The sequence below is a fragment of the Elgaria multicarinata genome, chromosome 8 (genome assembly GCF_023053635.1).
Source record: "Elgaria multicarinata webbii isolate HBS135686 ecotype San Diego chromosome 8, rElgMul1.1.pri, whole genome shotgun sequence".
NCBI lineage: Eukaryota > Metazoa > Chordata > Lepidosauria > Squamata > Anguidae > Elgaria > Elgaria multicarinata.
The window spans coordinates 58562922-58577610 of NC_086178.1; the positions used below are offsets into that span (position 1 = coordinate 58562922).

A 14689-nucleotide genomic window follows, 5' to 3' on the forward strand; every position below is an offset into this window, starting at 1 on the left:
GACAATCAGTAAAGGACCGAATAATTTCTTCAGCTTTCAGGAGGAGAGGGGACTGAAAAATGCTCACCACAGCCCAGCTGACATCAGTCTAATTTGGCAAGAATTCCAATCTGGCCTTGATGACTCTGGAGACTAAGGGGGGGAAGTGATAATGCATGCAGGTGGTTTTTACAAGTGGGCGCAGGCCTCATGAAATGGAGCTTCCTTCCAAGCACTTAAATCTTTTTTAAAAATAGATCTCTTCACAGGCATTAATGTAGACTTAAGGTATAATCCTATGCATGTTTAGATGAGGAGAAGGCCTACAACTCCCACCATGCCCCAGCCCTCTAAACGTGCGTAGGATTACACCTTTAATATCCGACAAAGTGATACATTGTCCCCTGAGAAAAATAACACACCAAACGAAGCTGCTGAAAGGACAGGGCTTCCTTTCTGTGAGGCAGTCTTTTATTTTCTTTACAAATGACATTAACACCAATACAGTGTCATTACCACACTACACTCATTGCTACTCAAAATTCAGTGCTAGTTGAACTCACATCAAGATGGACTCCCAGTTGATCAGATTGGTCTTTGCAAGTAGTTAATAGGCTTTTCTCTATTCCTCTACACAATAAACAATGTGATCTGAAAGAAAATTGGGTGGGATAGCTAATACCCTGGAAGACAGAAACAAACTTCAAAGTGATTTTGATAGGCTGGAGTGCTGGGCTGAAAACAACAGGATGAAATTTAATAGGGATAAATGCCAAGTTCTACATTTAGGAAATAGAAACCAAAGGCACAGTTACAAGATGGGGGATACTTGGCTCAGCAATACTACAAACGAGAAAGATCTTGGAATTGTTGTAGATCGCAAGCTGAATATGAGCCAACAGTGTGATACGGCTGCAAGAAAGGCAAATGCTATTTTGGGCTGCATTAATAGAAGTATAGCTTCCAAATCACATGAGGTACTGGTTCCTCTCTATTCGGCCCTGGTTAGGCCTCATCTAGAGTATTGCGTCCAGTTCTGGGCTCCACAATTCAAGAAGGACGCAGACAAGCTGGAGCGTGTTCAGAGGAGGGCAACCAGGATGGTCAGGGGTCTGGAAACAAAGCCCTATGAAGAGAGACTGAAAGAACTGGGCATGTGTAGCCTGGAGTAGAGAAGATTGAGGGGAGACATGATAGCACTCTTCAAATACTTAAAAGGTTGTCACACAGAGGAGGGCCAGGATCTCTTCTCAATCCTCCCAGAGTGCAGGACATGGAATAATGGACTCAAGTTAAAGGAAGCCAGATTCCAGCTGGACATCAGGAAAAACATCCTGACTGTTAAAGCAGTGTGACAATGGAATCAGTTACCTAGGGAGGTTGTGGGCTCTCCCACACTAGAGGCCTTCAAGAGGCAGCTGGACAACCATCTGTCAGGGATGCTTTAGGGTGGATTCCTGCATTGAGCAGGGGGTTGGACTCGATGGCCTTGTAGGCCCCTTCCAACTCTGCTATTCTATGATTCTATGAAATTACTAAGTATTTATTCCTGTATCGCTATATTCTAGTTTATATATGTTTCAATCATAGTCAAAGATGTTTTTGTTATTAATTTGGAAATTAACAAGTAAATAATAATCCCTTGTTCAAAACACCCTTGTGTGTGGCAATAAGGACTTGCCAAAGAACCACAGGGGCACTACAAGGTTTTAAGGTGGGCTGATCCCCTCTAATAATGGTACTGGATTACATGGAAGATACAAGAAGTAAGGTGTATCATGGGAATTTCCAGTTCCTCCAAAGCTCGGTGGTGAGTCATGCACATGATAATAAGGCTATAAAAAGGTTCATTCATCTGTAATGTGGTGGGTATAAATCCATGGCTGCTGGTGCTGGATGTGAACCCTAAGAAGCCTGCCACTTATCCGAACTAGTAAAGGCTCTTGACTATGTGGAGATCCTGAATGATTTCAGTAGGGCTATTATTAGAGTCATTATCTTGGAGAAGAACAGATTGAACTTCCCATGTAGAATGTGAGTGGGTTGTAACAGCTTTTCTCCAGATTGGCTAGCAACCTGGTGCCTTCCAGCTGTTTTGGATCAGACTTCTTCAATTGGGTACCCTCTAAATGTTTTGGACTACAATTCCCAGAATTCCTGTCCACTGGTTATGCTGGCTGGAGCAGATGGAAGTTATAGTTCACAGCATCTGGAAATCATCAGGCTGATCTGTTGATAAGTGTCACTACTGCTGTCCCAGAACATTCTAGACAGGCCCTTTCATCTCAGCATTGAATTGTAACCTATTCCAGATGCTTTATGGACCAACTCTCACTCCAGCTGGATGCTAGATGTCTCTTTTACTGGTTGAAGGAAGCTTCTGATGATAGCCTCGTAACTTGGCAACCATCTGTCCTCTGGGGAGCAAGTTCTAAGGTTCAAGGTCATGTGAGGTGATTTTTGACCAAGAGGAGATTGGTTTGCTTACTCATGCAAATTAGCACTACCCATCTATCTGACCCTCCACTGAGCTATCTGGTGGGATCAAAACACAGTTCTAAGATCTACAAGCAGTGTCCAAGAGATTACAGGAAAGAACAGGCAGGATGGTTGCAACACTCCCCAGTGTCCTGGACGCCGGAGAAGTCTATAGCTTGACAACAGAGGTAACCATTCTTAGTTTTCAATACATTGTGGCATACTGAGGAGTTTGCTGTATTTCTGTGCTAATAGCAAGCAGAAGTGAATATACCAGAGATTAGCCATTTTTAAAAAGCAGAGCTGTAACTCCAAAACCCAATATTTACCTTGCATTGGCTTGACCGTTGTTCCACTCTAGCTGTATGTTGTAACGGTAGAGATGTTCCCAAACTCTGGTAAACAATCTCCACCTCTCTCTGGCCTGGTGCCTGAATTGCTTATCTATGTGTCACCTCTCTTCCTGTCCGCCTTTTATAGTGAGATAGTTGACACTCCCAGGTTTCCTTTGTAGGTATCCAATCCCACCCAACCTCTCATATCTCCGAATGACCTCACCACCTCACTTTGCAGTGTCACTTGTAATGAAATAAAACCATGCTGCCCACCTCTGTGTCTTGCAATTTGGGCATCCTTTCCTTTTCTGCTGCTCTTAAACAGTTTTGACAGATGTAAAAAGACAAATTCAAAATCTCCTTTCCCACCATGAGTGGTACTGCTCCCTGCTCATTCTGTATCATACAGAAATCGTACTAATGTTATACCACTGCTCCATTCCATCACTCATCACACTCTAGGACCATCCTTCATCCTTTTTAGATAAGTGAAAGTGGATTGTTGGATTGTTCTAAGTCTATATTGGGCAAAACACAAACAAGCCAATGGGAGCGTCCCACCTAGGACTAATAGCAATGGGTGTGTGTGTGTGCGATTTTCATTGGGGCAGTGGCAGTGGTGGGATGTGATACTCCACCTCCTCCCTGCATGCCGTGGTCCTGCTCCTGCTCAGTGGCCCTTCCAGTGGCTATTTAATTTTTGTTTGATGTGTGTGTTAATTGGTTTCAAACAATTAATGCCACGGTTAGTTTGGTCTTGAGATGGAGAGTCTGAAATACAAAGCTTATTTTATTCTAGATGGAGCTGCATCTCTTTGCTCTATTCCGACTGAAATAGGTGGATATATGAAATGAGGCTTCTGAACAAGTTGCCAAATCACATTAAGTGAAAATGGAAATAATGTATGTTGCAATCCTGTTCCAGGGGGTTGTCTTGACAAGGGGAAAGCCCTGGATTGGCTCCGCAGTAGTGCTAGGTCATTTATATGATGCAGCAGCCATTGCGGAGTGAACCCAGGGCTTTCCCCTGAAGCTCTGAATTAAAAATGTCGGGGACTTTCACCGAATTTTTCCTCTTGCAGTAAGGTGACGACGGCATCTGCCATCTGTCGGGTTGCTCCAGTGTTGTGTCGGAGGTGTGCCCTGGCCAATAGTGAACCTTAATTGGTCACCATTGCTGGACAGGGAGGAGGTCGCTGGAACACCTCTGGGGTGGGGAGAAAAATAAAATAAAAGGTTAAAAAAAACGTGGAGAGGCACGTGGAAGGGGTGCAAGAGGAAGACAATGAAGAGCCGCTGCCGCCACTACCTTTGACTCAGTGGGTGTCTATATATGCATCTACAGTGGTGGTGGTGGTGGTGGTGAGGAGAAATAGAGTTCTCTAGCCAGCCCAGCCCCGCTTGTCAGCCCTGCTGCCCTCGTCTCTTCACCTTTCCCCGTGGTCAATAGAGTTAAAACTTTTTTTAAAAAGAGGGTGGAAGAGGGGGACGGAGCAGCCAAGTTGTGTGGCAGTGCACGGGCGTGGTGGCCTCTCCTCTGATGCAAACCCCGCGCTCACTTCTTCGCGTGGGGACAACCCGCAGGAGTGCAAGTGCAGGGTTTGGGGGGCTTGCAGTGCCACTGTGTTATTGTGAAAACAGCCACCTACTTATCTGGGAGTAAGTCCCATTGAACTCACTGGGGCTTACTTCTAAATGAGCACATGTATAAGATTGCACTGCCAGAACTCTTTTGCCTCATCATTTTTATGGCACACTGTGGCCTGGTTCACACATAATGCTAACCAATGGTTTATTTAACCCATGGCTTGCCAGGGTTTGCTGGGCAGACAGTTGAACAAACGGTGGTTTGTTTGTTCAGTCCCTGGATTATTTGCTTCCCTTCCTGTGCGGCACTATAATACTGGCATGCAGAGCAGCGGGGTTTTAGGGTGTGGTTTTTTACCACACTTGCTCACCATCCTTGTATCCTGGCGAAACAACCCCTGAACAACTCATGGTTCTGGTTTCACACATAATGAGAACCCACAGTTTAAACAACCCAGTGTTCACAACCCATCAACAAACGCGACTTCTCTTTCTGGGTTGTTTGTGGTTAACAAACTACGGTTTGTTTGTGCGCCCTTGTTCACAGACCATGACAACCCGGAATTCAACAGGCCATACCAGGCCATAGATAGGTGTGAGAGGTAGCAAAATTGTGCCCACCCCCCAACTGTGGAAAACGCAGGCTGAAAGAGTCTGCTTCTGATCAGTTCATATTAAGGCTGCCTCTGCTGTCTTTCCTTTCCAGACTTAGGGATATTTACATACTGATTATTCCTTACACCCACTCTTTTGAGTTTGCAAATGTCACCAGTCCAAGGGGCTCTTGTTGCCGCTTTTACTGTTTGCTTCACTTTTCATTTTTATATTCCAGTTACTGCCCTAAAACCCATCGACGGTTATCATGTTGACTGTTGGGTTTGTTTGTTTTAATCCACGGTGGCTTACTTGGCCAAAAGAACCACTCTGCAGTGGGAGTTATTTAACCCATCGTGGGTTACCATGTCATCTAGTGGTCACTGTGGTTTATTTTGGTCATCTATAGAGTTGTGCAGCAAGAGTGGTTCAGAACACTGCTGCTCTGCTCCTTGCAGGTGTTCTCTGTGGAATGGGAACAGCTTACATGGGCTGTTTCAGCAGTTTTGATGGCGCACCGGATGCCTCCCAACTAGGAAAGGCTGTGTATGAAGTTTTGTCCCAATCCTTCAAACTTCTAAGGGTTTATTTGGGGCACCCCCTTTTTGCTGCCATACTTGTTCATCAAATTTGTGAGTAAATGTTATGTAATATTTCAGAACCTTAAGCCATAGGAGGAAATGAAAAGTACACATATTAAATAAGTGTTTTTAAGTGCAATCTTATACAACATGTTAAATAGACCTCAAGAATTATGCTCGCAGACCAAAATGACAAGTTGTGTTTTCGTAAGAAAGTGTCTTTGATGCTTTTCTTATTTTTACCTTCTAGCAGCCAAAATGCACAGGTGGACCTGATAAATATTTACTCAGCAGTAAGTCTGTGTTCAATGGGACTTACTTCCAAGTCATTTTTAATAGAAACGTCAGCCTTAGTTTTGCTTTTTGGTGCACAGGTTTCATTTCACATTGAAGGAAGATCAAATGACAAAGCCCTTCTTTTATTTTCTGACTTCCTGCAGACCGAGCACAAGAGTTTTTTTGTTTCTTTAATGGCATTGATTCCCGCAGGAAAAACACCCAAGCCAAGGCAAGCCTAGCCTGGCATTGTGCGTACACGCTGTATCTGTACTCACATCCAAAAGAGCTGCATGGCCTATCATTAACAAGATAGTACTTGAAACACACAGTGTGTGCCAATGGTATTTCAAGCTGATGTGCCAATCCCTGGGCTGCATGACGCTGATTAGCTAGCTTGTTTACAGAAACTTGGCAAATACTAGTTTCATTGTTTGTAGCTGTAGATGATAGGAACCTTTCCTCAAGAACTGGAAGCTAAAGCTGGATAAATTCAATTATAAATCAATCACAGGTAGAAATTTGTAACTATTCGGTCACACTGAGGAGGTGACTTAGCAATATTCATAGACTCGATGATCTTCTAAAGGAGTCTTTTTTAATTAAAAGAGACAGAGAGAGAGAGCACTGGGATGACCAGTCTTGCACAACCTATTAAAACAGATTTCTATTTAATCGACTCTTGGTGTTCCACCAATGTGTTTTAATTTTACAAATCTAAGGATCTCTTTGAAAGCGATGGCATTGCTAATTAGTGTTATGCAATCCTAAGTATGCACTTTTGTTTAATATATATATATATATATATATATATATATATATATAGTGTCCCAAGTGTTCAAAGCACTTCAAAGGTTATATATCTTATAACCTTTACAATAACCCTGTAAGGTAGATCAGTATTATCTCATTATTTGGGAGGCCTTTGGCATGTAAGCTGGCCTGTTCCTGGAGGGAGTTCTATTGGATTGGATATCGTTTATTTCTTTTATTCTTGTGTTTTTAATGTATTCATTTTTATGACTGGTTCTTTTAATTCGGTTCTTGTTTTAGAGCATTGTCAGAGGGAAGGGGGGGCAATCACATTTCCTTACCATTGCTTTGCTTCCTGCTTCTTTTCCACAATAGGGATGGGCAGAATCACACAGGGAAGAAAGAGGTAGCAAGCAGCCACCATGTGGCCCATTCAGTGGGCATTTCTATAGCGCAGGAAATAGCGCCAGTTATTGTTATAGATGAGAAGAACTGGATTTTCCGGGTCTTATTTTGTAGTGGGGGAAAGGACAGAAGGAGCGGGAGACATGCAGGAGGATCGCTGCGTCATCAAAATGGACCAAGAAGATCCGGGAGTGGCCAGTCACAAGCGTGCTATAAAACGCTCGTCTGAAGATGCTCTTAATCTTGTTTATATTGTTAGCCACCTTGAGCCCCATTATTTGACAGAAAGGTGGAATATAAATCAAATAAATAAATAATATTGTAGATGGGGCCTGAGGCTGAGAGAATGACTTGCCCTAAGACCATCCCAAAAGTTCATAATACAGGTAAGTTGTGAACTTGGGGATCCAAGCAATCAGCATGCACCGAGTGGTGCACTAAATAGAAAATGGTCAGTAATCCATCATTGATCATGGTGTACAGTCTGCCAATTCCTGTTTTAAAGGCACAGCAAGTCTGTGATTCTAAAACCAAATGTGGTAGATCGTTTCTTTGAAACCGATGAGGTCTGTATCTATAATCAGTACCAGTCTCATAACCATATCAAAGGTTAGCTCACATGTTACAATAATCAATTATTTCTCTCCACTGAATAGTAAACTCTTCTTTAACTTCATTGGGCAATATGGCATTTTCACTATGTACTTTAATATAAACAATAAGAATATGCTCCAGTAAAATTATAGGGCTAGGGTGTAGATCTGTTTCGTGGTGAAGGGCCAGATTGTCCTGCACTTGGCAGCCTGCGAGCTGGATGACGTCAGACAATGTGGCCCCACCCCTGATGTCAGAATGACGAACCTGATGTGACATCACCCTCTCTTTTCTTTGGCAGTGGTGGGTGTTGGGACTCACCCATGCAGGGAGAGAAGCAGCTGGTTGTACCCACACCTGGGCAAGAGCCAACCCCGGCCACTTCTCATCCCCACTGCTACCTCTGAGATCAGAAATAAGAGCGGGGGTGAGAGACGATAGGAAGAATGACTGCTCTACCATGCACGTGGGTGGGGTGAGTCCTAACTCTGCCTGCCGGGCATTCCTGCTGATACCTCTGATGGGAGATTGGAGATAACAAAAGGGATTCTGTTGCTGCCAAATGCCAGCAAGGCAATCCTCGCTGTTATCTCTGATCTCAGATCCAAAATAGCAGCAGAGATGCCCTCTGAGGGCTTTTTCCCAGGCGGGCAGGATTGGAGCTTAACCCCTCCCCTCCGACGAAACCCCAAGAGTGGGCAAGAAGGAGCGGTTTTGGTTGGGAAATTATGGAGGAGGGAAGAATTAAACAGCCTTCCTCAAGTGCTATTGCTCTGATCAAATTTGGAGCAATCCCTTCCCCCCAGCTGCTTTTAGATGGAAATTAAAACCTTGGGAGAGCCACTCAAAGGTCTCTGGCATGCCCTGAGAATTTCTCCATTCTGCAGATGTAAATTCTTTTCCATTACTTGTTGCTCGCTGTCCACTCTAGAGCACAAAGGTCAAGCAGAACGCCTGGACATTCTGCGTTCCTGCTATAAAGATTCACTAAAAGAAATCTGAAGTATCTGTGCCATGAATATAATTAATTTATGTCAGCAGTTAGGTAGAAAGGGGGAAAGTAAATTTTAGCTTTCTGCCAACCCCATAGTTGCTTGAATGCAAAAGGGAACATACGTTACCTTTGTGCTCTAGAGTGGGCAGCGAGCAACAAGTAATGGAAAAGAATGTACATCTACAGAATGGAGAAATTCTCAGGGCATGCTGGAGACCTTTGAGTGGATCTCCCAAGGTTTTAATTTCCATCTAAAAGCAGCTGTGGGGAAGGGAGTGCTCCAAATTTGATCAGAGCAATGGCACTCGAGGAAGGCTGTTTAATTCTTCACGCCTCCATAATTTCCCAACCAAAATCACTCCTTCCTGCCCACCCACACTCCCCATAACTGTTAGCTCTCCTCCCTCTCCAGCATAACACTAAACTTTCTGAGACAGAAACACCCTCTCCAGTTCTAGAATTTGCCCTGGGGACAAGTCTTATTGTGTCCAGTACTTGTTGCCTTGTAAGTTACAGGGACTCTTTCTGATACAGAAGCCTGTGCCAGTTTTTCCTGAGGAACACTGCGTTCCATTTTGTTCTTCATCTCTCTGTATTTGAACAGCAGAATTCATGCACTGATAACTTCTTCACCATCCTAGCTGGTGGTAAGCAAACTTAACTTGGCTCCAAGCTTTCCTGTAGAACAACTGATTTCAAACCTTTCCATACTGATTTGTTTACTCTGGAATCCCTTGCTGCAGTGCAGAATTCCTGCCCATTATAAGGTGGCCATGTGTCCCCTTTTACAGAGAATGGTTCTCTGTTTGAAGGGCTGCTAAAGGACTTTCCTCTTTTTGAAGGAATCGTCTATTTGAAGGGATGTTCTGTCCAGTTCTAGAACTGTTACCATCAATAGTTAGCACCTGGGCAAGAGACTAAACAGACAGGCATGGAGGTCACCTGGTCATGTTCTTCTGCACTATGGTGAGATGTGCTGTACTTCTATTATAATTATTTCTAAATTTACACCCGCACATAAATTAGCATATGCAAATTTTATGTAAATTGGTACCATCTTTTCCCTCTCTTTTGGAGATTCATAAATGGCCATCCTTCATGTTGAGCACATTCTCTGTTTCAAGGGGCCACTGGCCAGGTCTGTTTGGCCTAAGTTGTTGCTGCAGCCGCACACATAATGGTAGAGCTTAGGCAGGAAAACCTATCGGAAGTTGTGTATTGCATGGAGGAAATCCATTAAAAGCTCCATCCAATGAGCATTTTACTGCACGCTCGTTACTGGGCACTCATGAATTACTCACATGACGTCGTCTGCCTCTCGCCCGTCTTCCGCCCCTTCTGGCCATTATTGCACTGCCAAAAAACCCTCATTAAGTCCGGTTGCTGCTCTCTCCTACCAGACTGAATGGGGCTAATTACTAGGGGTGTGCACGACCCCCCAATCCGCTTCGTGGCCCGATCCGGAAAATCCGGATCGGGCCTGATCCTCTTCGCACCGCTCCGCCCGTCTCCCGCTCCGCTCCGCGGAGCGAGATCCGGCTTCGCCACCGTCACTATATGGACGGCGGCGGCGGAAGATAAGCCACCCACCCACCCCACCTCCTTACCTTCCTCTGTCGCGGGCTTCAGTTGAGGCCCCGGTTGAAGCCGGAAGAGGCCTCGGCCTTCACTTCCAGCTTCAACCGGGGCCTCAATTGAAGCCTGCAACGGAGGAAGGTAAGCGTCCCTCCTCCCTGCTCCCTTACTTGGCGCCGCCGCAGGCACCGGCGCATGGATGGCACCACCGCCAGCACCAGGTAGACCAGGCCCCCGCCCCCTTACCTTCCTCTGTCGCTGGCTTCAATTGAGGCCCTGGTTGAAGCCGGAAGGGGCCTCGGCCTTCACTTCCGGCTTCAACCGGGGCCTCAATTGAAGCCCGTGATGGAGGAAGGTAAGTGTCCCTCCTCCCTGCTCCTTTACCTGGTGCTGCCGCCGCATGGATGGCGGCGCCGGCAGCGCCAGATTAGTCCCCCTCCCCCCCACTTACCTGCAGGCGAAGCTCCGGATTGAGGCGATCCTCTTCGCCTCCATCCGCAGCCCCCCTGACTCTCTTCGCCTCCGCCTTTTTCGGAGGCGAATTAGGCTGCCTCGCTCCTGCTTCTCTGAACCGAAGAGAAGAAGAGCACATCCCTACTAATTACTCCCTGTTTTCAGGAAGCAACGTGGGAGCGGTGACAGAAGAAGCGACGGGAGCCACACATTTGACTAGATTTGATGAAGCTTTATATGTGCAGTAATTTATTATTTATTTAACTGAAGGATGTGTACTCCACTCTTCAGCCAAGAAAGGCTTCCACAGTGACTTACAGATATCAATAATAAGGCACTGCCTGCCATCAGGCTTACAATCTAAAAGACATGACACAAAAGGAAATGGCACTGGGAGGGAGGAGGAAAAAAGCAAAGAGGAGCAGTACTTCATAGTTACAAAGTTCGCATAATGATCAGTGGGAGTGCATAGAGTTCAAGGTAGGGATGCAATTAGGTAATTTTAGACGATAGACATGGAGTTAGGCAGGTGGGGGCGTTCTCTAGATGGCAATTAGTATTATTTCATGTGGTAAACTAGCCCTGGTGAGTTGGGGGGACCTTCTACTCATTCTGTTATATTGGTTCTTGGAGGCTGCCTTGATGGCATCGCATTGGCGCTGTCTTCCCCCTAAACCCCATGTTTCCCCTCTTGTGGGGTTGTGTTGGGTAATCCCCAAGCCAAGGAGGGAGTGCGGGGTTTCCACCAGTCATCTGGGTACTGGAGCACCACCACCCCATCCTCTTCCTGGCTTCCGACAACTAATTGCCAGTCACCATCTGCCAGGAACCCCCCTGGATTAGCCACAGAGCGAGGTCAGATAGCAGAAGAGCCAGGATGACCTCACTCCCAACAAAAAAGTTGCTGTAAGTCCCCGACTTTTTTACTGTACAGCTTTGTGGGAAAGCCCCACATTGGTTGCAAATCTGTGGCTGTGTCATAGAACTGACACAGCGCTGATTTGCAGCCACCGCAGGGCTTTGAACACGTTTAGATAGCTCCCTGGACTTCCATTGTATTGTGTCCTGCCATAATGCCATTGCTGGTTCAAGGACAGGAGGAGCCAAAAGTCCCTCGCCTCTGAGCAGAACAGCTTCGCTCCTCTTCCTTTGCTACCTCTTGACATAATGGCTGCTATCAAGTGATAGTTGATGGAGGGAAGAGCCTGAGGGAGGTGGTTTCTCAGCAAAGCAGGTAGTGGCTCTGTTTTCATGCTCACTGACCAATGTATTTATATAGATTCCCCCCCCCCCCATGCTTTCTTTCTTTCTCTAAGGTTCATTATGTAATTATGGATGCTCCCAGATGAGACTTTGCAATCACACTGCCTCTTTCACGGGGATCCAGACGGTATCCCTTTCAGCCCTGTTGTGGTTTCCCACCACTTCTTCCATCTTTGTTCTTACCAGAAAAAATCCACTTGGGGCACAGTTCTATGCATGTTTAGACAGAAAAAAAGTTCTATGACTCTAGGATTTCCCCCCCCCCCGGCCTAAACATGCATAGGACTGCACCCTTAGTTAGAAAAGATGGACTTTGCACAATGTCTTTTGACTGTTAGTGTTAAGAGCCCTCCCCCATTCCACAAATCTGGAAGATCTCCACCACAGTTGTATTACGGGGTGTCTTCCACCAATGCATTCTCTTCTGTGTTGATTTCAGTTCAGTTCTGATGTACTTGTATTTACATTCAAATGTGGTGTTTTTGAAAGACCTCTTAATCAAAACCAGCACATTTTAGAATTTTCTTTATATCCTGGAAAGGAGAATCATTTCTCGGTTTACTGAAAGACAGAAAGTAATAAAAAAAAATCCTTTTGTCTATAACCCTGTGCAAAGTGCATTTAAATCCTGTTGATTTCAGTAGGGCTTAAGGGCATATAACTGAATTCAAAATTGCAGCCTTTGTGAATTACTTAGAAATGTCATGATTTTCGTTTTGTTTTGGCTAGCTTCTATGCCTCACAGATTTCAAGCAGTGGGTTCCTGTTTCCCGCATGTGTGTATAATCCTTCTTCCACATCATTACCTCGTCCCAGAAATATAACTTTCCAGATGCTTTGAAGAGTTAGCTTTCCTTTAAAAACACTCACACAACTATTATTACTGTAAATGACCTCTCTTGTTTTCAAACAAAACATGGCTGGCAAGTGTATATTTGTGTCTTTGAGTCATTACATTTCATTGCAGACGGGAAGGGGAGCGGGGAGGACAAACAAAGCCAAGAACTTACACATGGGCATCTTCATCCTCTGATTTTGCAATGCCTGTAATATACGGAGCATTAAAGGAGAATCAGAGCAGCCAAATACCACTGTATGGGGGTGGGCATGCGGGAACAAACGAAATTGCACAAGTTGAAATATAAGCGATGCAATTACCCTATTGAGCTAGAGGAAACTCTTTATGAGGCAGAAGAGCTTTGTGTAATTTGAACCAACATAACCTGGTATAATAACATCTATTACTGTACCAATCAGGGATAAACTGGCTTCAGTTGTTTATATCTGTGCTCTGGTAACCTCCAAGTTAGATTACTATAATGCATTCTATATGGGGCTAGCGTTGAAGGCAGTTCAGAAGCTGCAGCTCATGCAAAATGCAGTGGCCAGATTGATAACCGGGCCAAGAACATCCGAACACGTAACACTTATGCTGGCCCTGGCCCACTTGCACTGGCTGCCTGTATGTTACCTGAAAGAGATAAAGGGTACTTTCAGATGAGGCTTTTATTGTGCAATTCCACTGCCTCATTCATGGAATTTTACGGGAGTCTGGATGATGACATCCTCCTGTGTTTTCCCACTGCTTCTGTCTTTTTTTTTCTTACCACAAAATATCTATTGAGCTGCACAATGCCATTTGATTGTTAGATCTTGAAGTCCTCTGTCCAGAAGCACCCAAAGTGACTGCCCCCTAGTTAGGTTGTGTAGTAAAGGAACAGACTGGTAGAGAAGTAATATCAGCATAGCGTTTTTAGCACAGGAAGAGTGTGAAGACCCATTAATATAGAAATACACCTAGTTCTGGTCAAAGGATTCTATGGGTGGACTGGCCATCCCACTGCCCATCGGTCTCTCTGCCTGAGCTGGCCAAGGTGGAACATACAAAGGCAGGTTTGTTAGGCATTTTGAGGATAAAGTTGCTTGTATTCTCTCTGACCTTGTTGCCATTACTGATACAGTTCTTGTGGAAGTTCTATAGCACCATCTGGTCCAGTTTTATTTGATCAATTTCAATTGATGTGGCCTGAGGATGTAGGCAAGGTGCTTGAAGAGCTTCATCCAACCCCCTGAATTTTCACCCTTTGCCCATCTTAGATAGTTACATTGTCAAAAGGGATTGATTGGATAGGTTGAGGAAGCTATAAATGTCCTGTTGAAGGAGGGAGGGTCCCAGTCACCATGAAGGAGACAATTGTGAAGCCGTTTTTAAGAAATCCTCACTGGATCCAGGAGTTTACAATAACTATTGTCTAGTTGGAAATATCCCCTTTGTGTTTGACGGGGTAGTGGTGGCCCAACTCCAAGTGCTGTTGGATGAAATTGATTGTCTAGACTCATTTCAATCTGGATTTAGGTTGGGTTTTGGCAATGAGTCAGCCTTGATCCCTCTGATGGATGACCTCTGTTTGGAGAGAGACAGGAATACTTTCTTGATCTCTCAGTAGCTTTTGATACTATCAACCATAGTATCTTAGACTGACTCAGTGGGTTAGAGTTGGGGGACACGTTGTTACAGTGGTTCCAGTTATACCTGCAGGGTTGGATTCAAAAGGTAACATTGGGAGATTCTTCATTGACGCCTTGACAATTGAGTTGTGGAATCATAGAATCATAGAATAGCAGAGTTGGAAGGGGCCTACAAGGCCATTGAGTCCAACTCCCTGCTCAATGCAGGAATCCACCCTAAAGCATCCCTGACAGATGCTTGTCCAGCTGCCTCTTGAAGGCCTCTAGTGTGGGAGAGACCACAACCTCCCTAGGTAACTGATTCCATTGTCGTACTGCTCTAACAGTCAGGAAGTTTTTTCTGATGTCCAGCT

General features: G+C 44.9%; 1 protein-coding gene across 1 annotated transcript in view; it reads left to right on the plus strand.

Annotated features, from left to right (window-relative positions):
- The first annotated feature begins 2566 nt into the window (after positions 1–2566).
- WBP1L (WW domain binding protein 1 like) overlaps positions 2567–14689 on the plus strand; it is a 79538-nt gene continuing 67415 nt past the window's right edge. The window contains exon 1 of the mRNA XM_063132578.1: positions 2567–2645. Coding sequence (XP_062988648.1) covers positions 2586–2645 — 60 coding nt within the window. The 5' untranslated portion in view covers positions 2567–2585. The remainder of the gene's footprint in view (positions 2646–14689) is intronic.